General features: G+C 38.8%; 1 protein-coding gene across 1 annotated transcript in view; it reads right to left on the bottom strand.

The window, feature by feature from the left end:
- The window catches only part of Hecw2 (HECT, C2 and WW domain containing E3 ubiquitin protein ligase 2), a 215,097-nt gene that overhangs the window by 23,257 nt on the left and 168,241 nt on the right, over window positions 1-23,599 (bottom strand). Inside the window, exons 20-24 of the mRNA XM_042688309.1 lie at window positions 20,702-20,822; window positions 18,743-18,856; window positions 6,846-6,998; window positions 4,933-5,031; window positions 1,347-1,476 (exon numbers count right to left, since the gene is read on the bottom strand). Of these exons, the coding sequence (XP_042544243.1) occupies window positions 1,347-1,476; window positions 4,933-5,031; window positions 6,846-6,998; window positions 18,743-18,856; window positions 20,702-20,822 (617 nt within the window). The remainder of the gene's footprint in view (window positions 1-1,346; window positions 1,477-4,932; window positions 5,032-6,845; window positions 6,999-18,742; window positions 18,857-20,701; window positions 20,823-23,599) is intronic.

Here is a 23,599-nt window from a genome sequence, read left to right as displayed (position 1 = left end):
AAGTGTCCCTTTTGCACACTTTTGCTAGGTAGTGAGCTGGTGTTTGAAAGCATCAGTGGTAGAGAAAACATATTGCAAGGTTTAACAGTTAAATTTTAAATCCTGACTAACAAAATATGCTTTTTAAAAAAAATGTAGATGAACTGGCACCAGTTATTGGCCCTTTGCTATTTGAATGTTTGACAACCCATTTCTGCCAATTTCTCTTAAATTTAGAATTATCAGAAGCTACAGAGTCAGTAGAAAAGATTATTTCAGGAAATAGAATTGGCACCCAAGTACATCTTATACTTATTTTTCAAAACATAGGAAATTCAGAAAACCCACCAAATACTAATGTCTACTAAGAATGAATACCTGATTTCTGAAGGAAAAAAAGTTAAATTACCTTCCACCATCTTTAAAATAAAACCAAGATTTTTTATTTTTTTATTTTTTTGGTCATGGGGCTTGAACGGTATGGGCCTGGGCGCTGTCTCTCAGCTCTTCAGCTCAAGGTTAGTGCTATATTACTTGAGCCACAGCGCCACTTCTGGTTTTCTGAGTAGTTTATTGGAGATAAGTCTCACAACTTTGCTGCTGGGGCTTTGAACCTCGATCCTCAGATCTCAGCCTTATTAATAGCTAGGATTACAGGGGTGAGCCACCGGTGCCCGGCTCAAAATGCTTTTTAAGCCTTCTCCAAAATACTGCTTACATTGTCTCAGTTTCAAAACAATACATTTTAGTGCTTAAATCTAAATTGAGAGTTAAATACATAGGACAATTAAATAATTTAATATTGAGCTCTAGAACAACATAAACTATTAAAATATAGTCTCTTTAAGATACATTTTCATATCTCTGGTGGTATTTCATTTTATTTATTTACTTGTTTCTTTATTCCATGATTTACTGAATTATTGGTTATACTGAGATTTGAGCTCAGGGCCTTGCACTTGCTCAGCTGGAACTCTACCACTTGAGCCACACTTCATCTCTGTTTTCTGCTGGCTATCTTTGAGATAAAATCTTGGAACTTTTCTGCCAACAACTAGCCATGATCCTCCATTCTCTGTTTTCCCAGCAGCAAGGATTACAACCTGGGTACCAGCTCTCAGACCTTTCATGGATAATTTAGTTGACAACAAAAGATCGTTTTACGATAAACAAATGAAAATATCTTAATCTGTAGTCGGCAAGGGGAAAAAGAAATCTTTGTAACTATCATTACTGTAATTCTGGGTTTAAAGCACCCAACGAGCCACAAATAAACAAACATCTGATCTTAGTCATGGAATTAACATCTCATCAACCAATACCCTCCAGCTGCCATACTCAGAAATCAGGTGTTGTCCTACACAGACCTGCCCAAACACTTCTTCATTCACAGTGAACGTGAGGTCGAGGATGTCATGGATATCGTTGTCTTTCATCCACTGAAGGCTCTGGTGGAACTCTTCATCAAGGTATTCCAGATCACTCAGGTCACACAGACTGAAACAACAAATAGAAACAAACACATATCAAATCCCAGGGTTATTGGGCAGAACAATGTCAAAGAATGAGGCAGTGATTTCTGGAATGCTCTTAGACTCAGAAACCAAGCCAGTGAAAAAACTCAGAAATTATACATTTTTAAACTTGGGATACATTAAATGCCACAGGAAGAAGAGTTCTGGATGTGTAAGACCTACCTAGTCCTGCATCTCTGGTACCACATCTGAACTAAGGTGACAACTTGGATCCAGTATTCTTTTTGGCTATATTATAGTGTTTTAAAATACTGCTCTCCTAGTTTGAATTTTTAAAATATGTTTCTATTCTTTAATTTTGTGGGGTTTTTTGTCCTTTTTTAAAGACGAGATTCATTCTATAACTCATATTCAATACAGCCCCTTTTTCTTCATGGTTCTTATTCTGTGGCTCTGAAAACAGCAAGTGAAAGAATCTCTCTAAAATTATGATTTTCTCTATTTCTCCTCCTTTTTCTTTTCATTGCAGAGACAGGATCTGCATGAGATGAACGTGATTATTTAAGCCCTGTTGTAAGGTGGCCATAATTGATTTGTTAGAGTTGTTTTGAAATCCCCTCCCTCAGCTCAATTTCAAGGGTCATTTTCTTTTTTAATTCAAAACATTAATTAGGCATCAAATAATGGGCCTGATATCTTAATAGCTATTTGATAAACTTGATGTTGCTGCTTTCAGTAGATAAAAGGCTCATTTAAAAGCTACACATAAGTAGATAAGTCAACATAAGATGATCATAAGGAAGATGGTACTTAAAATTCATGCATTTAAAAATGTATGCTAATATTCAATTTAAAAAAAAAGATGAAGAAGGCAGAGGGGAACTCTCAGAGAGGACATGAGCGACAGTTGCTTTGACTTGGAAATTCAGGAAAAACCTTTTACAGCAGATGATAAATAATGATGATTAAACATTAGCGATAAAAGGGAAGGAAGTGAAAGGAAAAAGAAAAGAAAGGAGGAGGAGAAATGGGCAAAACCCAACAGTATGAAACACAACATAATTTTCAGAAAACAAGACACAGAAGGTAGCTACATATGTCTTCAGTGCCATGCTGAGGAGCTTGGTGACTTGGAGCTCCGGGAAGTCACAATGGAGAAAATTATTTGAATGAGATGGAGACCAAATAAGAGACCACTTTAGTAATCTGGCTAAAATAAGGATTCTAATAAAGGTAGGGCTATCAAGAGTGGGGATAAGTACATTTGTTCTTAAAAACAAATGTATTCATACTTTACTTACGTAATTATAACCACCCTGATCATTACCTTTTTTTTTTCTTTTTTTAAAATTTCATTGTCAAGCTGATGTACAGAGCGGTTACAGTTACTTAAGTAAGGTAGTGAGTACATTTCTTGTTGAACTTGTTACCCGCTTCCTCATTTTTCTCCCACTTTACCACCCCCTCAAACTAACCCTCATCCCCCCCAGTTGTACAGATCATTTCCAATATATTATCTTGTAAGTATCACTGCTGCATTGGTTCCCTCTTTATCCTTTGTCTCACCATTTTGTTGTTTCCCTTTCCTTCCCTAATTCAGATAAACATATATACAATATCCAGGGTACCAAAATCAAATACAGTGACAACAGGGGATAAATCATAGGGGGAAAATACAAAAGAAACAAGAAATGACACAGTATATCAAAACAACAACAACAAAGAAAAATCTCTTGTGTCCCTGTCGTGGAGTTCACTTCGCTTAGCATCATCTTGTATGGTCATGTGAACATAGCTATTGAGCTATTCTGCTCATCTGCTAGGATTATCCTAGACATATACTAATTATTACAAATGAGGGAAACCATGGGAACTATGTTTCTTCAGGTCTGGCTTACTTCACTTAATATGATTTTTTTCCAAGTCTTTCCATTTCCTTACAAATGGGTCAGTGTCAATCTTTCTGAGGAAAGCTTAGAATTCCATTGTGTGTGTGTGTGTGTGTGTGTGTGTGTGTGTGTGTGTGTGTGTGTGTGTGTGTCTATACCACATTTTCTTGATCCACTCATCTACTGAGGGGCATCTGGGTTGGTTCCAAATCTTAGCTATGGTAAATAATGCTGTGCTAAACATAGTTGTACTGGTAGCTTTAATATGCCCTTGTTTGGGTAAATGCCCAGAAGTGGGATTGCTGGGTGTAGGGGAGCTCTATGTTTAGTCTTTTAAGAAACCTCCATACTGCTTTCCATAGTGGTTGAACAAGTTTACACTCCCACCAGCAGTGCAGTAGCATTCCCTTTTGGCCACATCCCCTTCAGCATCTGTTGTTGTTATTAGAGTTCTTGATTATAGCCATTCTAACTGGCGTGAGGTGGAATCTCTATGTTGTTTTGATTTGCATTTCTTTTATGGCCAGAGAAGTTGAGCATTTCTTCATGTGTCTTTGGTCATTCTTATTTCCTCCTCAGAGAAGTCTTTAGCCCACTTATTAATGGGGAAGTTGTTTCTTTGGGGATTTGGTTTTAGGGGATTTAATTTTTTGAGTTCTAAGCATATTTTAGATATGAGACCCTGGCCTGTTTGGCTAGTGAAGATCTTCTCCCAATCTGTGGACTTTCTATTGAATAAAAAAAAAAAGAAAAAGGAGTGGAGATAAGATAAATCAAAGAATTATTTAGGAGGCAATAATTAGCAAATAATAAATAATTTTATTGGGAAGGGGTTAAGAAAGGATATCTAAAATAGGCAGATAATGTCATAATTCTGACAGTCTTAAATCGTGATTCAGTGCTTTTTTATTGTGAGTTTGAACTCAGGCCGCACAGAGAGTTGCAACAAACCATGGCTAATTACAGAAAAGGCAAAGGTATACTCTACATTTGATCATTTCAATCTTTTATCATGATAACAGGAAAAGTCAAGTACTGTGAGATAAAAGCTTCATCTGCCATCGTAAATTACCGCATTGCATATAGGGAGATCTCAAAAACAGGATGGCATTGTCTACCACTCACAAACACTACCCAAGCAGAGTCAAAACAAAGGAGAATGAAAATTTGACCAAGTATGTGAGGGTTTGTACAAAGAAAAATATAAAATGCATTTCATAAAGAACAGGAGGCCATGAGTCACCGAGACTAATCCACAAGTATTCTACTGGTAATCTGCACTAATGCCACAAGAATTCCAGTGCTGTATTTGAAGCACAATTGTTTTAAAGACACAGCCATTGCAATAAATGAAAATAAATTAAAGTGAAACAAAGATTTTGGTGACTGGACAGGAATAAAGGCCCATGGCAAGAAAACTACATTAACCATGTCTAAAATTGTATTTGCTTCTGAAACTTAAGCCATTATTTAGCTTATTAACTATAGATTTGAAATAGTGAACAGATAAACAGTGATAGAAGACTCTCTTCAATACAGTAAATACTCATGTTCACATGCTAATTACATAAGCATAAAACTATGCTTACATTCTCAGAAGTGCCTTGTAAAAGGGCCTTGTGAAGAAGGCATCCAACAAATACTGGTGTATTAGTGCAAGGCCAAGGATCCTCCCGCTGAACCGGAACCTATGAAAGAAAACATGGGATAGCTTACAGGTCACAGAGCCGTTTCTAAGTGGTTTTATTTGCTTCCCAGAATCTGTTACAATTCTGATCCACTAAGTTTGTTCAAAATGAATTGCCTCCAAAGTCCAAGAAAACTTATAGACACTGTAGATTGTCTTCATTAGCCATTAATTTATAGCTACTTGTTGAAGGAATCTGTTTCACTGACATTTACAGATGCCACCTTTACCTTTAGTTAATAATATCACTATGTAGCACCCCATAATTTACAACCTGAATCCCTAGTTGGCATTTTACTGGAATTTCCCAATATCACTTCCAAGAGATATTGACGGACATGAGACCAGAGAAAGTAAGGAAAATTGTTACATCTTTCTAGTATGTGCACATGAATATTAGCTGGATTTCTCTAATATGAACACAATAGCAATTCTCTAGAGGAAAAGCCCAACTTCAGATCGAGAAAGTTCCTATCAATGTTCTTTCAAACCTGACCACTGATGATAACTATCATGATTCAAGAATTACTCCTATGGACATTTGGGGGACTTTTCTCAAGGGGCATTCTGTTCTCCAAAATTTCAAAACTCAAGACTATTCTGAATCAACTTGGAAATTTTCTTACATACATCTCTTTTGACTAGAAGCTAGGCTATAGCTTCATGGGGAGAAGGAACACTTATTTGCCTATATTATGTAAGGCCCTGGATTCTACCCAAGGACAGCAAGAAAACTAAATATAAAAAAGGAAAAGGCAAACAAAAGCAAAAATCCTTTCTTGTCTAACACAAGTAGTATTAGGACTGAACTGGTGGCCTAAGGTGTATACTTGTTTCCTTTGAATTACAAGTGTACAAGTTTGTAGCTCTTTGAAAGTCTACACCTTCTGAACGTAAATCTATCCTGGGATTCAAAATATTTGTAATTCTAGTTTCATGCAGTCTTAAGGAAATTATTGGCCAGCACTTTGTTTCTCTTTATATCTACTTGTGTCAGCACAACTGTAATAAACAGGCTTAGAGGACTCTAACTTGTAACTAGAGGGAAGTGAATTTGAAGAGTAAGTATTAATAGTTAATGCCCTGCACACATCAACAGTGACCTCCTGACTCAAAGAAGCTTTTTCCCTTAGTCCTACTCATGTTCTTCCTTTGTTACTGTTAGTGAAATTGAACAGGAAAAAGTGAATGGGGATTATGTAAGTATTTGAAGTCTACAAAAACAGGGACTTAAAAAAAGATGTCAGGACATTAGGAAAGGGTGAAGATTTTGTACCCCCAGAGGGAATCCTGAATTGGTTTCCCTTGATTCTGGATAAGAAATTAGGAAAGAAGTAAAAACTGGCTATAAATCTTGAATGTGGGGGCTTAAGCACTGCTTGGGCCTTCCCCCATCCTTTACCATCACTTCCTCCAGGTACTACGACCTGACACTGGCCACCAAAATCCCACCTTTGCACTAGCCAGAACTCCAGCTGCTTCTCCTATCCCTCAGCGTCAATCATGACCAAGGTGCTATTAGAGAAACTGCCTGATTCCTAGGAGAGGGGCTTAGGGGTCACTCTGGGAGCCTAACATTGTCTACAACTTTTTTCCCAAAAGGACAAAAGGTTTGGAATTCTACATAACTTGCTTATGCAATATAACCTATACCTAAGCTTGGCAAGGATCTGTATATTTAATATCTTGATAAGAAAAATAAGACTCAAAGGAGATATAGAACTGATAATACAACTTTGTTCAAGGAAAAAGAGATATGTGGGTTCCCACTTAAAAATTAATATTGCAGAAACTGTTAAGGAAAAACATACTTACCATTCATGGTGATTGTCTACAAAGGCAGACATAGGACTTATTTGTACTGTGTATGTATCATTGGCTGAATATTCAAATAAGCCATAATAAGGGTTAAAGAGTTCTCTGGATACCAAGAAGAAAAACTCTCTGGAAGGCCCACTGTAATCCAGCCTGTAAAAAAAATATCCACCATAAAGAATCATCAGCTTTTATGCTGTTATTAGATATTGAGCCTATGTTTTCTAAACTTAACTTTCTATAAAATTCTCATTACATATCAAGCCTATCCAAAATAAACTGAACAGACTCCTGGTTTCACAATTTCCTCACCCAAAATAATGAAATAGATATTTATATGGGAAATAGCCAAAACTAAGCTCCACATGAAATAATGTATAATGGAGGAAATATATTAATAGTATAACAATATGTACTCAAACACATACAGACACAAATCTTTTAATTGTTGGAAGCAAGCTATTGAGAAAAGGAGCCAGCAAGAAAACTATTTATTTAGGATAAAGCTAGATGGAGTCAGTTGCATGGCTGTTTAGGACATGGAGTCCTCACAAGATTTCTGGAACATTTTTGAAGGAGGGAAGAGAGATGTATATGAGAGAGGGCAAGAGCGAGAGCGAGCAAGAGAGAGAGAGAGAGAGAGTCAGTCTCAGAGACAGAGAGAAAGGCAAGGATATTACAGATAGGAGCCCCCCTAAGGGGATCAGAGACCAAAAAGAATGGAATGATAGGGTAAAAATTATAAAAAGAAAATAACTGACAATAAAAGTAAGAATGCATAAACATTCCTAAGAAAAGTATGTGGAGAACACCTTCCTTAAAGGTATGAAACTCTTTAAACAAATTTCACTGTATTTAGACATCATGCTCAAAGTAGAAGAAAAAAAGATGGTGCTAAGTTTGAAGTGGCCAATAATGTTAAGAACACCTAAACCATTGCAGCAAAGAGAGTTTGCCATCAAGCAATTCAAATGTTAAGTATAAAAAACTATAGAGGACATCTACCCTGCAAACATGCACACAGATTCAAAGATAAGGAAGACCGAGGCAGCATATAAAAGCAGTGGTAGATGGGGGTGGGGTGGCAGGATTAAGGAAATATTTATTCTGTGAGCCTTACTTCATTTTTTTAATGAATGAGAAATCATCTGAGTCTTGTCTAGTGATGAGATCAAGTAATATAGAAAAAGATTTCATCCTAGTTAGAAGAGAGAGTTGACATACCAGACAACAAAATAAAGATGGCTTTTATGTGTTTGCCATGAGAGTCTCATAGGTCAGACTTCAACATATAGTCCATTATTTCTCAATTGCTGCCTCTAAATATGTATCCTATTATTTACTTAATATTTTTAAAATATTTACTTAATACCTTTTTACTAAATAGCTTTCTTTTTTTCAATGTAAATCTGTCATATTTGGATTTACTTGGTCTATCTTTTTTAATAGCCATGAAAAGAGGTGCATAAATGTTCAAGTAAAAAAAGGTCAATCTGCGTAGTAAAATTATTTCACACATCACCAGTGGAGTCACTGAGCTCACACCCACACAGCACTGACAGGAAACTTGTGTTGGTAGAAAAAGGTAAATCTAGCAGCTGCTCAGGGCTGCTCTGGTCTTAAGATGATATGGTGGAGTTGCTCTCTGGGGGCAGCTGAATATAGTGGGCTAACAGGTGGGCCACAGGATAAGGTGGAGGGGATGGTCCTCAGCTTGTGTGGGGCCTCTCCGAGCAGTACTCTGGCCCTCCCTGGAACAGAGCATCCATCTCACACAGCCTCCTGCAGCCTCCTCCCACTGCCCTACTTTTGGCTTCTTATGCCACCAAGAACAAGTGTAATACTTACTCAACTTCAACATTCTTTATATGTTCAGTCTTTTCCTCTTCCTTCTTTCCTTCCTTCCCCCTTCCATCCCTTCCTGTCTTCTCTCTCTCTCTCTCTCTCTCTCTCTCTCTCTCTCTCTCTCTCCCTCCCTCTCTTTTTTCTTTTTGTCATCATGGGGCCTCAACTCTGGGCCTGGGCGCTGTCCCTCAGCTCTTCAGCTTAAGGCTAGCACTCTACCACTTGAGCCACAGCACCACTTCCGGCTTTTTCTGCTTATGTGGTGCTGAGGAATTGAACCCAGGGCCTCATGCATGCAAGGCAAGCACTCTACCACTGAGCCACCTTCCCAGCCCCTTTCTTTCTTTCTTTCTTCCTCTCTTTCTCTCTTCCTTTCTTCCTTTTCTCCTTTTTTCTTTCTTTCTTTCTTTCCTTTCTTTCTTTCCTTTCTTTCTTTCTTTCCTTTCTTTCTTTCTTTCCTTTCTTTCTTTCTTCCTTCCTTTTTCTTTCTTTCTCCTACCTTCCCTCCTTCCTTCATTCCTTTCTTCCTTCCTTGCTTCCTTCCTTTTTTCTTCCTCTTTCTTTTTAAGTGTGCGTGTGTGTGTGTGTGTGTGTACATGTGTGCGCACATGCATGAATGCATGCATGCACCAATAATGGTCTTGGTACTAATCTTGATCTTAAAAAGAGAATTTTAAAAAATCTCTTTCTATAGGATCTCTAGGTTTAGCTGTTTCAGCTTCTTCCCCCACTCCTGTTTCCCTCCTTAAATATTCTTAGAAAGTGGCGGCAGGGATTCCCTGGACACTGGAGCATGTAAGGCTGTTTCTTGGGATGATAGGAGGAAGCTTAAACACTTGCTTCCCTCCATGAATGCAGGTTAAAATGACGTTCTTATGCTAGGTGCCAGTGGCTCATTTCTGTAATCCTAGCTATTCAGGAGACTGAGATCTGAGGATTGTGGTTTGAAGCCAGCCCAAGCAAGAAAATTTGTGAGACTCTTATCTCCAATTAACTACCAAAAAGCTGGAAGTGGAATTGTGGCTCAAGTGATAGAGCACTAGTCTTGAGCAAAAAAAAAACAAGGCTCAGGGACAGTGCCTAGGCCCTGAGTTCAAGCCCCCAGAACTAGCATACACACACACACACAGACACACACACACACAGACACACACACACACAAATTATCCGCTTACATCATAAGGTAGACTGGGTAATATGTGATGAGATTATCTAATTCTAAATACCAAGAAAATAATTACCCAGCTTTCTGGGGCAACCACTTTGCTTTGTTGACTCATAATGACTACTCATCGGCAAAGGCCCAAGCCTTTCATCTCCATTGTTCTAATCCAGCACTCGCTGGACTTTATCTTTTTCCTTACTAATTTTACCTTGTTAAGACTCAGTTCCCTGTGCCCACTCAAGAGGAGAGAATGTCAGTGGTCAAAGGCATTATAGAAGTAATTTTGTCCAATCCTCTCATTTTATAGAGAAAAAGGTAAGAAGCCAGATCAGTGATTTGCCTCAAAGGAAAGCTGCAGTAGAGGAACCAGGCCTTGAGACAGGTGTCCCTATCTCAAGTTTAATGGTTAATACTCCATCTAGCTCAGGCTAGATGGAGTCAGTTAATTAATGTCAGCTGTTTGTCGAGATGAACACAATATTTCTTCTAGAACTATATGGCCTGTGGGCCAAAGCTGACCCACCCCCTGCTTTTGTGAACAAGGCTTTACTGAAACACAGCTGTGACCATTTGTTTATATGCTCTCTGGCTGCCTTCCTGCTACAATGGCAGAGCTGGGTAAGTACTACACAAAATGTTCAGTAGGCAAAGCCTAAAAATACTTATTGTCCTATCCTTTATAGAAAAACTTTGCCAACTACTGTTACAAAAAGAAAAAAGTAGGAGAAAAATGCCAGTCTATTAAAATATCTAACTTACTATAAATCTTTTCTTAGTGGAGATCTTTCAAGGAAACACCAATGGCTAGAATATCCTGGTGTGTATATAACCTCAAAGAAAGGCCATGACTAGGTGTAATACACACAAGAACATCAGTGTGCTGTGGTCCAGCCTCAACTGATGCCTCCATTTATAACTAAGCCACATGAGGGTCACAGACAATTGAACCAGGTGGCAAATAAGAAATGAGTCCAGCCAGGCTGCTGTGGCTCATGCCTATGATCCTAGATACTCAGGAGGCTGAGATCTGAGGATCGTGGATGAAAGCCAGCCTGGGCAGAAAAGTCTAAGAGATTCTCATCTCCAATTAACTACCTCTAAACTGTAAATGGAGCTGTGGCTCAAACTGGGAGAGCCACTAAGCCTTGAGCAAAAGAGCTCAGGGACAGCATCCAGGTCTTGAGTTCAAGCCCCAAACTGACCAAAAAAAAAGGGAAGAGGAGGAGGAGCAGGAGGAGGAGGAGGAGGAGGAGGAGGACGACGACGACGACGACGACGACGACGACGACGAGGACGAAGAGGAAGAGGAAGAGGAAGAGGAAGAGGAAGAGGAAGAAGAAGAAGAAGAAGAAGAAGAAGAAGAAGAAGAAGAAGAAGAAGAAGAAGAAGAAGAAGAAGAAGAAGAAGAAGAAGAAGCCCACCAAAAAACCAAAAAGTCCATTTCCTTACAGGGACAATGGGTATAAACAAAATAGGTTTTAGTGTGGCTTTCAGTTCAAAAATGCAAGTTTTCTCTGAGCTTTAACTTTTGAGTGCTTTAAAAATACTGCACTTACTAGAGTGGATTATAATAATCTGTTTGTGATGCCCCCCCCTACACACACATACTAGGCTGTACCATACTGAGACAGGCACTGTACCTTACTTATTTTGGTATCCCAAGTTTGATATGCCATAGTGGCTCAAGATATACTGCTAAATCAATAATTAGAATTCCTACTGGTCTCTTAGTAAAATCAACTTTATTTACATCCATCATTTGGCATCTGACAGAGTGAATGAATTGGAACACAGTTACAATGAATTGGTATATTGATTCAGTGACATAAACCGTTTATGCCAATCCCTAAAAGATGGCTCTATTTGAAAACATTGTCAGAAATCAAACCAATGAATTATGTTAAGCCATTTCACTGCGAAATATCTTCTAGCATGTTAAAATTTGTTAAAATAACAAAGACCTTATTAGTTGGTTCCTTTTTTATATATAATAATAGCTGAATGTGGCTGATGAGAAGACAAATATTCCATGAAGGAGTTAAACTGAAAAATAAAATTCATCCTCTTCCCACCCCCACCCCAAGAGAACAAAGCTCTTCTAGGAGGAAGAGTACCTAACTAGTCAGGGATTGTCTGGTCTTCTTTAAACTTTATGAATGGATTCATTCTGAATCCAAGACTTTAAACTCTGATTTGCTTAAAATCCAAAATTTAAAGCTGCAGATCTGAGAGCAGGCTATAGATTACAATTTGTAGCTATGTCTAGTCAATTCAATAAAACAAGCCCCAGCAAGGGCACATGGTGCATGCGGCTGCTGTAATGTCTTAGCCACCTCTTCCATATAAATAGTTAACATGACTCATATCAGAGAGATCGTTTGTTGCATTCCTGTTTTGCCGGTTAGGTTGGTTCCACAGCTAAAGGCTTGGCATGGAAATACAGAAAAGTCTGGACAACGGGTATGCAGCTAGCTACCCAACAGCTGCATCTGGGCATTTCTGAATAAGTGCAGCTGTCTGATGGTGGCCCTGGATTTCTGGGGCTAAATGCTGATGAAGCACCTTACATGTCACCCTGAGTCTGGGCTGGCAAACCAACCGGGGTGTTGGCAGCACCCGACAGATGTTAAAATAGTGAATTAGTTTAGTTTTAGTTTTTCAACTAAGAATAACTGAAAACAAAGTACTTTAATAGGACATAAAATAGAGGAAGATTTGATGGCCTCAGGAAGTCACATCGTCATTTCCTACCAGTCTGTTCAGACACGCATGGCCTAAGCACCTTCTGATTCACCTGCAGATTATTTATAGCAGCACAGTCCTAGTTGTTGGGCTTGCTGGGTGAGTTTAGAATTTGGGAATGATAAACAAAGTTTGGCTTGGTGACACCAAGTCATAGTAGCATCCAGCAAGGTTATTTTGTGAATGTCTCTTTTGGAGGTAAACTAGTGGCATCCTAAGTTTAACTCGGAGCTTTGCAGATTGAAGCCCATCCTTAGTGGGACCTGCTGGTTCTTAGATAAGCAGGAGTGAGGAAAACAGTGGCAGGTCTCATCTTCTCCAGTTATTTTTATTTGCCTGTCCCAGAGAGCTTAAGAAAGATACCGCAGAAAGTTCTTCAGCTACCAAACTGAAATGATTTACGCACATCTCCTCCCTAGCCTAAGTGTGATCAGTGAGACACATGACTGTTGATGGCATAGCATGCATGATGAATTCATTCTTACTTCTATAAAGGTGCCTTTTACAGAATTGGCCATGAAAATAAAAGAGGCGGAATAATCCCAGTGTAAACATCCTCTCTTTATCCAGGATACTCTTTCTTTACTGCTTTGAATACTAAGAAATTAAAGGCCCAGGATGTTTTATCAGAACACAGGATTCTACCTCTGACATTACATGAGCTCTAGTAGCCAGGACTTATCATTAACAAAAATAGTAATACAAGGGGAGAATATAATTTCATTGTCCTCCTCCCTAGAGAAACAACTGAGCAGACTAGCTGAACAGAAATGGGCAACCCTTGCATGCCATTTCCTACCACATTCAACCATGATGACTCAGTTTCCACTCACTTTACCACTACTGACCTCCCCTCCCCCGACTTTGCCAGGCAATATAACTAAATTAACTGGGGTGGAAATTTAATGAGTAGAACAAAACTCCAAGCTTTAACCAAATAAACAAAAGATAGTGTTCAACTAGTGAGAAAACTATTGTTTTAGGGGAAAAAAAACTAAAACAGAATTATTTTAGTGAAAAATAATAGCTATTAATGTATTTTCAGTTATAGGCTATAGGATTATTTTTGTATTTTTTATAACTGAGAATGGGTATCTCTACTATCCTGGAATTAATTCTACCTCATGTGGAATTTTTAATCACCTTATAAATACTTTATTAAAATTTCTCATTATTTAGTGTCAGGGACAATTTATATATATTGTGCTTCAAATCTGTATAAAGAAAATAGCTTAAAGCTGAAGATTCTGTGATGCTGGTAATTCATACCACTTCGAGGGAACAGGTAAATGCATTTTCCTTAACAGAAAACCCTCTTTTCTCTATACTTCAGTTAGTCTATTGTAAATAATGACCCTGAGTGTGACAAATAGAAAAATAAGATCATTGGGATGAGCTTATTGCAATGAATAAGACCTGCAGAATATTAAGCCCTCACAGATAATTCTATATGCCAATATCTCTGCTAATTTGGTCTTTCCACAGAATTAACTCTATGAAATTATTATTCTGCTGAACTCCAGTAATAACAAAGAGTATACACAACCAAAAATTAGCACAGAGGCAGTTGCTCATTAGACAAGAAGACAGTGAGAAAAATCATCTGGAAAAAAACTTCCTAAATCTCTCCAGATCTTGACTCCATGTTGTATTTACTGAACTTGTTATTGTAGAATAGTTTTTATTTACCGAAAAATTGCAAATAAAAATTGCAAAATTGCAAAAAATACTACACAGTTCTTGTGTATCCTAGACTTAGTTTCTCTGTTGTTAATATCTGGCATTTCTATGGTATCCCTGTGATAACTGAAATGGATGGAAAATCAGAATATACCTCAGGGCTTCACTTCCTTTGAGTTACTTGTTTTCATGACTGTTTTTAGAATCCAGTAGCTAGGCAATGGATTCCCACTAACTTTATTGAAGTCAACACCTCTGAAGTAAGTATGGTCACTTAAGTTATTTTTTAGGAACTTGGAGGCCACACTTGTCTGTCTGAAACCAACTGAAGCTGTTGACCTTGAAGTCACTTGGACCTGCACAGGTGTCAGATGTGTGGTATTTGATGTTTCTGAGGGTCTAAAACTCTTCCCTCAGATTGCTAGTAGGGCCATGCTCTGAACACATGTACTGTGAATGGCCATGAAGTTTGACTACACCTGTGCAAGTACTTTACTTTGGCCTACCTTTAGTCACCTTTCCCCACATCTAAAACTACCCAGTTTCTTTATTCCACAAACATCTCTAAATCCAATCCTTGAGGAACTAGACTTGAGACATGGAGCTGTTGTACTCATTAAGTTGAGCTTCCTTGTGAGTAAAAACTCTTTTGCACAACTTGTTGGTTTTGAGATTGGCATATTACATGGGGGGGGGGCGGTAAAACCAATAACATGAATGAGCCAATTTTGACATATTATTACCTAAAAACATACTTTATACCATTTTCTCTTTTCTGTTCCATCCAGGAATGTCAGTACACTTAATTATCATGTCTCCTCTTGATTATTAATAGTTCCTCAGACCCTCCCGGTTTGGGATGACCATGACAATTTTAAAGAGCACTAATAAGATATCTTCTACAATGGCCCTCAGTGAAGATTTATCAGATGCTTTTCTTGTGGTGGGAATGAGATTTTGGGCTTTGAGAAAGAAGACCAGAGAAATAAGTGTCATTCTTATCATATCATAAGAAAGATGTACACTATCAATGTGGCTTATGACTGAGATGGTGTTTGAGAGATTTCCTTACTTTTAACTTTTCTATGTTGTACTATTTGGGAGAAAGTCACTATGTGCAATTATTTGAAAATATTCTGCATGAGAGTTTCCTATTCTTCTCCATTTATGTGTATGGTCAATCAGTAGAGACATTTATTTTATACTTTGGATTAGAGTGCAATCTTCCTTTACTTGTTTTTTTTGTTCCTCCAATTGTTCCAGCTTTGGCCTTTGGGGAATTTGGCTCCCTTGCCTTTCTCACATTCCTCCAGCCATATGGCTTTTTAAGAACTTCTAGACTCTGATAGAAATGATGAGATGCCTATGACCCAGCAATCCCACTTTTGGGCATTTACCCAAATGTTTACAAACAAGACCACACTAAAGCTACCAGCACAACTATGTTTATTGCAGCATTATTTACCATAGCTAAGATATGGAACCAACCCAGATGCCCCTCAGTAGATGAATGGATCAAGAAAATGTGGTATATAGACACAATAGAATTCTATGCCTCCATCAGAAAAAATGACATTTCCCCATTTGTTAGGAAATGGAAAAACTTGGAAAAAATTATATTAAGCAAAGTAAGCCAAGCCCAAAGAAACATAGGCCCCATGGTTTCCCTTATTTGCAATATCTAGTATATGTATGAGTCAAGCGGAAAAGGTCAGATAATGTGATGTTAGGAAAATGAACCCTTAGATATGTATTTTAATGTTTTTTTCTTTCATGCATGTGTTTCTAACGCATTTATAAGATTATTTCTTTGTTGCTTTGTATGTCCCTCCCCCACAGTATAACCCCTGCTTTCACTATATTTGATGTCAGTATAACTTGTGGAGGAGATGGGGAAAAACAAGTCGTTTAAGGATTCAGGTGGACCTGTTGCAACAATGAGAAGTACAAGTTGTCATGTCCAAAACGAGCTTTACAACGTCGGTGCGGGGGGGGGGGGGGGGGGGGAGAGAAGGATTGGGACTGGGGGGGGAGGGGGGAGGCTGGGAAGGGAGGTGAAGGGTAAACAAAGGAGGAGGCTACAATGCTTGGTAAGAAATGTACGCATTATCCTGCCCATGTAATTGTAACCCCTCTGTACAGTATGTTCACAAATAAAATTAAATTAAAAAAAAAAAAAAGAAATGATGAGATGCTGCAGGCTCCATCTTATACACCTCTTGTCCAGTCCTAGCGTCACTCATTTCTCCTAGGAAACTTACAAATGATACTTATTGAGAACATTAAAATTGAAGAAGGAAAAATAACAGAAAGGTCACATTTTTATAGTTTTATAGTTAAACAAAAAAGGAGTAGCTTTTGGCTTTGAGTATTTATTATAATCCAGAAAGATCGTGTCATGCACTTTCAATATGATAGAGTTCTTGTGTTTGAAATGGAGGCAAAGGCTTAAAGAACTCTTTAAATTTCTGTAGCTTTAAGATTTTTGTTTTCACAAAGTAGTTTCACCCTTGCAAAACAGTTTATGAATCTAGGTGTCTCAAAGCAAAATAAAGTTTATATCTAATAATATATATATATATAGAAACTGATAATGATAAAGCCATTGAGTCCAGAAATCTAGTTTCAATAAGCCATAGGCAGAGGGAGCAGGTTAAGCGAGTTTTCTTGATAACAAAGGTCACACCACAGACTATCCCTTGCTTTTCCTCTGGAGTCACAGGAAGTAGTCCAGGTGATAGAGGCAAGAAGCATTTGGATATGAGTGGTAATCAAACACAAGGAAATTCACATGTGTTTGGCCCAAGCCTCCTCCTAGGAACCGATGTCCTCAGTTCAGACCATGAAAGACCACTTTACAATGACCACACCTGATAAATATCTGTTCTATTTTCACCTAAGTTTCAGTGCTTCCAACGACTCTTTCCTATCACTCTCAAGGAAACCTTGTCCGAGCTAGGAAACCTTGTCCTCAGCGCTCAGTAGGCTGATGCAGGGTGATTTCTTGAGCCCAGGAATTCAAGGGTGTGTGGATAACACAATGAGGTATGTCTCAGAGAAGAATTAAAAAAAAAAAAAAAAAAAAAAAGCTGTGGACTAAGAATGAAGGAAGCAGCTGGAGTTCGGAGAGAGGAAAATATTCTCATCCAAACCAGACTGGTTCTGTAAGGAAATACTTAGGATCCCATGCATACCTGCGAAGAGGCCAACAGCATCTGCCTTCATTTGCAACTGTGCACCTGCATCTTTAAGCTAAGGAACACAGGCTAGAAGTCTGTTTATGACAGTCGGCAAAGGAAGGCCCATGTCTCAGGCAAGCTTCTGACAAACTTTGTGTATCTGGACACTAGCTGGGCTGGTAAAAAGGTTCAGAGGTAGGAAAGACATTCAGGTAGACTGAAGTTTAAGGGTTTTACTTTGCTTATATTCCAGTACTGGTGAGTGCAGGATGAAAGAAAAAAAAAAAATGGAAGGCCTGGGTTTGAGTTCTGAGTTTGTTATTCTCTGGTTCCATTAGCACAGCCAAGTTATTTTATACTTTCAAGTCTCCATTTCTCCAACTGTATACTAAATGGTAAACCTATTGGATAGTACTGCTATGATTCTACAACCTTCTTATTCCTAGGCATGACTGACAGAGGTGGCCGTAAAATGATCCAAATCAACAGAATCAAATACAACACCACTAAAATTTAGATAACTATATTAGTATTTTTGAAAATTCCACCTAGTGGCTACAGCTTACAAAGCCAGGGCTGGGAGGGATGACAGCTGTCAGTCTAAGTGATGGGTAACAACTGTTGTGTCTGTTTGGTACAACAGACACTGTGTGGGAGTGCTCAGCCCTTAATTTCCCAACCCTTATCTAGATGAGCATACTCAGGGAAGAGTCATGTAGGCTGGCCAGGTTTGTTTTTGGTAAGGAGTTAGATTGGTAGGTGTGCTGTCCCCGCCAGGAAAGAAAAAAAAAAAACAGCAACTGGAGGTGGAGAATTAAGAGCAAAGGCCCCAGAATAATTGCCGTGGGAACTTCTGGGTAGAACATCAGGGTTCTAATTTGTGATTCCCAAACTGAACTGATCTGATATGCAAAACAATGTCTACTTAGAAGTCTAGGGCAGAAAACAAGATCATAGGTTGTAAAAAATGCAATTTCTCATTTCCTTCTCCAGGAAGTTCTAGCTTCTTCTCTTCAGGAGAAAAAGAGATGCAGAGAGAAAAACCAAACCAGTCTTCTGCTCTCAAAATGACCTGTCGTTACCAGTTTTTAAACCAAAGAATTTTTGTATCAAATGACTTAAAACCTAGAGGAACCTTCTTTAAGAAGGCAGAATGTTTGAGAGTATGAGAATAACATTTCCTGTCAGAAGGGTTTCCTGTTTCAGGCAACCGCAGCTTCATGTAGAAACATCCGCCTCACACAGTCACAGCCTGTGGCCAGGGGCCACTTCCCTCTTCTACTTACCCTTCCTCCCCGACGAAGGTGACATACAGTTTATTTCTCTGCAGGTCTTTTCTAGAGTAGCCCATAATCTGATTAAAAGCATCTTCTAGCAAATGATCTCTTCGGATAATTAGCCTGTCCATAAAGAGATAATTTGAAAGAACACAAATTAATTACAAATCTTCATGGTTCTAGAATTTGGCACCTGCCATTTAATTTCTATTGACCAAACGTTACTAGGTGAGAAGTGAAGTTACTTAATGGTATTGCTGTCTGTGATAAAATGCACTTTTGCCTTTAATTCTTAACTGCATTAGAAAAAGTTATATAAGATAATCAGGTGTAAACAGGTGGCCTATGATCTGAGTAATACCCCCAAAGTCCTTTCTTAGTGACCAGATCATTCATTATAGAAGGAAAATGACCACAACACAAAATACATACACACATTCAACACATACATACACCTTCCTGACTAAAGGAAGAACAGCCCTATGAGGTCTTGCTTTAACCTGAATACACCTAGACAAGGAATTCAACCACTAAATGTCAAGAGAAAAGATTTTGAGAACCAGGAAAAAGAGAGGGGTTGGGGAGGGAGAAATATCTAAGTTCTCCAAAACACAGGAGTTCAGTTGGGTTTAATTTGATTTTTAAAGTAAATGAATGTTGAGATTCCCTAAAGGGTAGATAAAAGTGAATGATGTTTGTGGCTAATTACTGTGCTTGTGATAATCACAATTAAAGTCATCCTTTCACAGACAACAATTTCCCCTTAATGTAAGTGGTAATGACAAGGGATGATAAGGAAGCTGAATGCATGGTGCCAGGTCCCTCTATCCTTTTTCAGTCAAGTGTAAGACAGGTGCTCAGAAAGGTGTAGAGCTGGGGACAGGCTGATCTGCTTGGAGAGCAATGAAAGTAGACTTTAACTGAGAGAACCCTCCTGTGCATGGGGTGGTGAGCACAGACTGTGGTTGGGTTGTCCCGTGCCTCGGCAATCAGAAGGTTACAGGAAGTCTCCCATCTCTGTCTAACTCCACTGGGGCCATGGACATGGGCGTAAGTGCGGGGGAGGAGGAGTGAGGTACATAAGAAATAAAAGCAAATCAAGACAAACAAGATGATAATGTTTTGAGATTCCTCACTGAAAGGGAAGTAGTTTTTTTTTTTTTAAAGCAGCAGCAACCCAACCAGGGTATATTGGTGGTACTCATGCAATTCTACCACCTGGGAGTTTGAGGCAGGAGGAGGATGTTTGTAGCTAGCCTGGGATATAGGTAGATCCAGGTCAGCATGGCTACACAGTAAGACTGTCTGTCTCAAAGTGAACAGACCAAGAAGAAGAAGAAGAAGCAGAAGAAGGAAAAAGAGCAAAAAGAGGAGGAGAAGGAGGAGGAGGAAGAGGAGGAGGAGGAAAAAGAGGAGGAGGAGAAGAAAGAGAGAAGGAGGAGGAGGAGAAGGAGGAGGAGGAGGAGGAGGAGAAAGAGAGAAGGAGGAGGAGAAAGAGAGAAGGAGGAGGAGGAGGAGAGGAGAGATGAAGTATAGTAAGGAGAAGAAAGGAGGAGAAAAGGGAAGAAGAGGGGAGGGTGGTGCTACCTAGCAATAACATTGCTGACATGTTTTGCAGGACAAGTGAAGTTTGTTTCGAGATGAAATAAAGCTAATCATCATTTCTGGACTCAATTCAGCTCAAGAACCAGTACCATGCAATGCAAGACACTGAGATACTTCTCATGAATATCTGATAAGCCAACCAAGACATATTCTACAGGAGGAAAAAAAAAAACCTGCTTTACATTTTTCCTGTATTTTTTTTACACAGCAAATGGTAGTAGTATCTTTGTGGCCTGATTGAAAACCTTAACTCGGCTTAATTTCAGAGCTATGTTTTATGCTATTATTTACAAATGCCAAAATTAGTGTACCCACTAAAACAGAGGTTTCTGTGACCAGGTAGGTGGTATTACTTCAACTTACTTTAATTTCCCTGGGCCTTGTCCATATCCTTTTGTTTCTAACTTCCTGTAAAAGTTCCTTAGTTTGGCTTCAAAATCTCGCTTGTAAGGAGCTGGAGCACGGGCATTGGCACGCTGGGTACCTGTAGCAAACCACAAAAGGAGGTCAGACCTGCATCTGTGGGTGATACCACGGAAAATATTACCATGTTTAACAAGGAGAGTCAATCAGTACTTTCAACTCAAGCACATTCCTCCTCTCTACACCAAAGCTGAGCCAGGGTGTTGAGAGAAATGTTTTTGTGGCTCTTTGGGTTAGAGTAAAGATCCTATTTGAATAGTTACAATGATGTCCATGTGTTTCTCCAACATGTTTTTTCAGTCCAAACTAGCATGAGTCAAACAGAATTACTCATGTGGAGTGGTAACTTCTTAGGATGAAGTATCTTTGCTCACTTGACAAAATGATATCATGGCAACAAGACAGGAAGTTACAGTGTGAAAGGAGGTGTTATACAAAGCAAGAATAGTGAGTTTCTACCATTCACTTCAAATTCCTCACATCTTCCTTTAAATATTCACTTAATCATTTAAGAATGATTTTAGGTTGATAATTATGTAGAAAATACATACACATATATAATATGTATATATCACATACATATGTTATACACATTATATACATATAACACATGTATATATTATATATTTTACCCTGTGATGTCAAATGGACATGCCCATTGGATATCACAGGGTAAAATAATCTTACTATAAAACACAATTGCAGAATTCATATGTCTCCTAGTTGTGTGGGGTAAACCATGATAATATTTATTGCATTCTTAGTGTGCCGTATGGTAAATATCTACAAATTAAAGGTATATGGCCAAATATTATTATTAAATTATAAGAGTAGTACAGTCTCTCTTTCACAGAAAAAAAATTTGGCTCTGTGTCAGAAAGTAACTAAGCAGTAAGGGAAAACAAAGGAGGAGGCAACAATGCTTGATAAGAAATGTACTCATTGGGCTGGGAAGGTGGCTCAGTGGTAGAGCGCTTGCCTTGCATGCTCAAGGCCCTGGGTTCGATTCCTCAGCACCACATAAGCAAAAAGAAAAAAGCCAGAAGTGGCGCTGTGGCTCAAGTGGTAGAGTGCTAGCCTTGAGCTGAAGAGCTGAGGGACAGTGCCCAGGCCCAGAGTTCAGGCCCCACGACCGGACCCAAAAAAAAAAAAAAACCCAAAGAAATGTACTCATTACTTTGCCCATGTAATTGTAACCCCTCTGTACAGTATTTTCACAATTAAAAACTTATTAATTAAAAAAAGAAGAAAGTGACTAAGCAGTAAGTCAGAATATAGGGATCAGATAAGACATGACAGAAAATAAGTTTTTCCCAAGTTGGTGAAAACAAAACAAAACAGAAAAACATAAATCTCCTTCTTAGGCACCATGTAAGTTTGTAAAAATTGTTTTTGATGGATCAATTAGCTAAATGATTGGTATTCATTGCTAATACTGTTAGATACAAAAAAAAAGGGGGGATGCCCAGAATAATCAAGGTGGGTTACTGGCATAAATATCATGGTTGGAAAGGAACTAAACATCAAATAATTCAAGAATAATTAATTCTTACCCCAGGATAGTACAGTGGTCTTCTGTATAACTTAGAGGACATAAACCATAGCCCTGGGACCTTATTCAGCCCTACAGGTCTATTTTGTTTGCTTTATATTTAAGATTTTGAATTAATTACCAAGATTTAAAAATAAGAAGGTTTTAAGTATAAATAAATACATGTTTACTTATGAAAATGACCTGGAAATTTTACTAGCTTACAGTTCCTTGGGGAAACAGGATAGCTGCTTTGTTTGATGATGCATGGCTACTCTGTCCCAACCACTCAATGGCACTGGTGGCCAAGACTCCCAAATACGTACATTTGAGATCTGTGATTAAAAGTAACAGTAATGCCTTAGGTGAGTAATGAGTGCAAGTAGAGATCAAAGTGAAACAGATCTTAACTGGGGCCAAACCTCGTAGATGGAGGAGGACTCTATAATTCTGTACTTGGACAAGGCAGCAAGAGTTGGCATAAATCTTACACGCATGTTCAGAAGACATTGAGAAGACCTTTGCCACTAGAGAAGATGGCGAGTGCTAGGGTGTCTGTGGAAAATCAGATCTGCCTAAAGGTTTGGAACCAGATAAGGAAAAGTGTCTTAAAGTCTGGCCTAGGATTCTCAGCACAGTGCAGAGGACAGACAGAAGCCTTTATAGGTTCATGAGCAAGGAGATAACATACAAGTGCCATTTTGCTGAAGAAATTACTCCCAGAGTGTGTTGATAAGGATGGGAAAGAGAAAAGGAGACTGGAAGGTGGAGGCCCAGTTGGGAGTTACTGAAGAAAGGAGGCTGAGGGAATAAGGATGAGTCAAGAGCATGCCTGGTGACTGCAGGGAATATTTACAATGTGAAATACAAGTTAGTGCCTGTAGAAAATTAAGGAAGAGGAATGAGAGGCACTGATGATCACCTAGGTCTTTAGCAAACAACAACGAAAACCCACTGGTGACTTTGTTAGATGCCTACTGAACAGCAGGGATAAAGCACCTCACACAGGGATGGATCCTCACCAGACGTCTATGAAGCTGCTACTATCTTCATCACCTTTGCTTTGCAGCTAAGGAAAATGAAGGTGCAGCTTCCTGTCCAAGTCACAGTCCTGTCCAGTGACAGTGGGTCAATCTGATGGAGTGTGGGGATTGGTGCTGGCAGACAGAGGCGTGAGAGGCTATAGTATTTCTATTAAGTTGGAAATGACAGCGGGTCAGTTGGACACTGCTCAGACAGTATAGTAGTGGAATTGCATGAGAGAGCAGGTTGCACTGTGGATTAAATCACAGCACACAGGAGTCTGA

The sequence above is a fragment of the Dipodomys spectabilis genome, unplaced genomic scaffold, assembly GCF_019054845.1.
Source record: "Dipodomys spectabilis isolate Male_0828 unplaced genomic scaffold, ASM1905484v1 ptg000115l, whole genome shotgun sequence".
NCBI classification, from domain to species: domain Eukaryota; kingdom Metazoa; phylum Chordata; class Mammalia; order Rodentia; family Heteromyidae; genus Dipodomys; species Dipodomys spectabilis.
The sequence above is the reverse complement of the archived record's forward strand: the minus strand, read 5'-3'. Positions and strand labels throughout refer to the sequence as shown.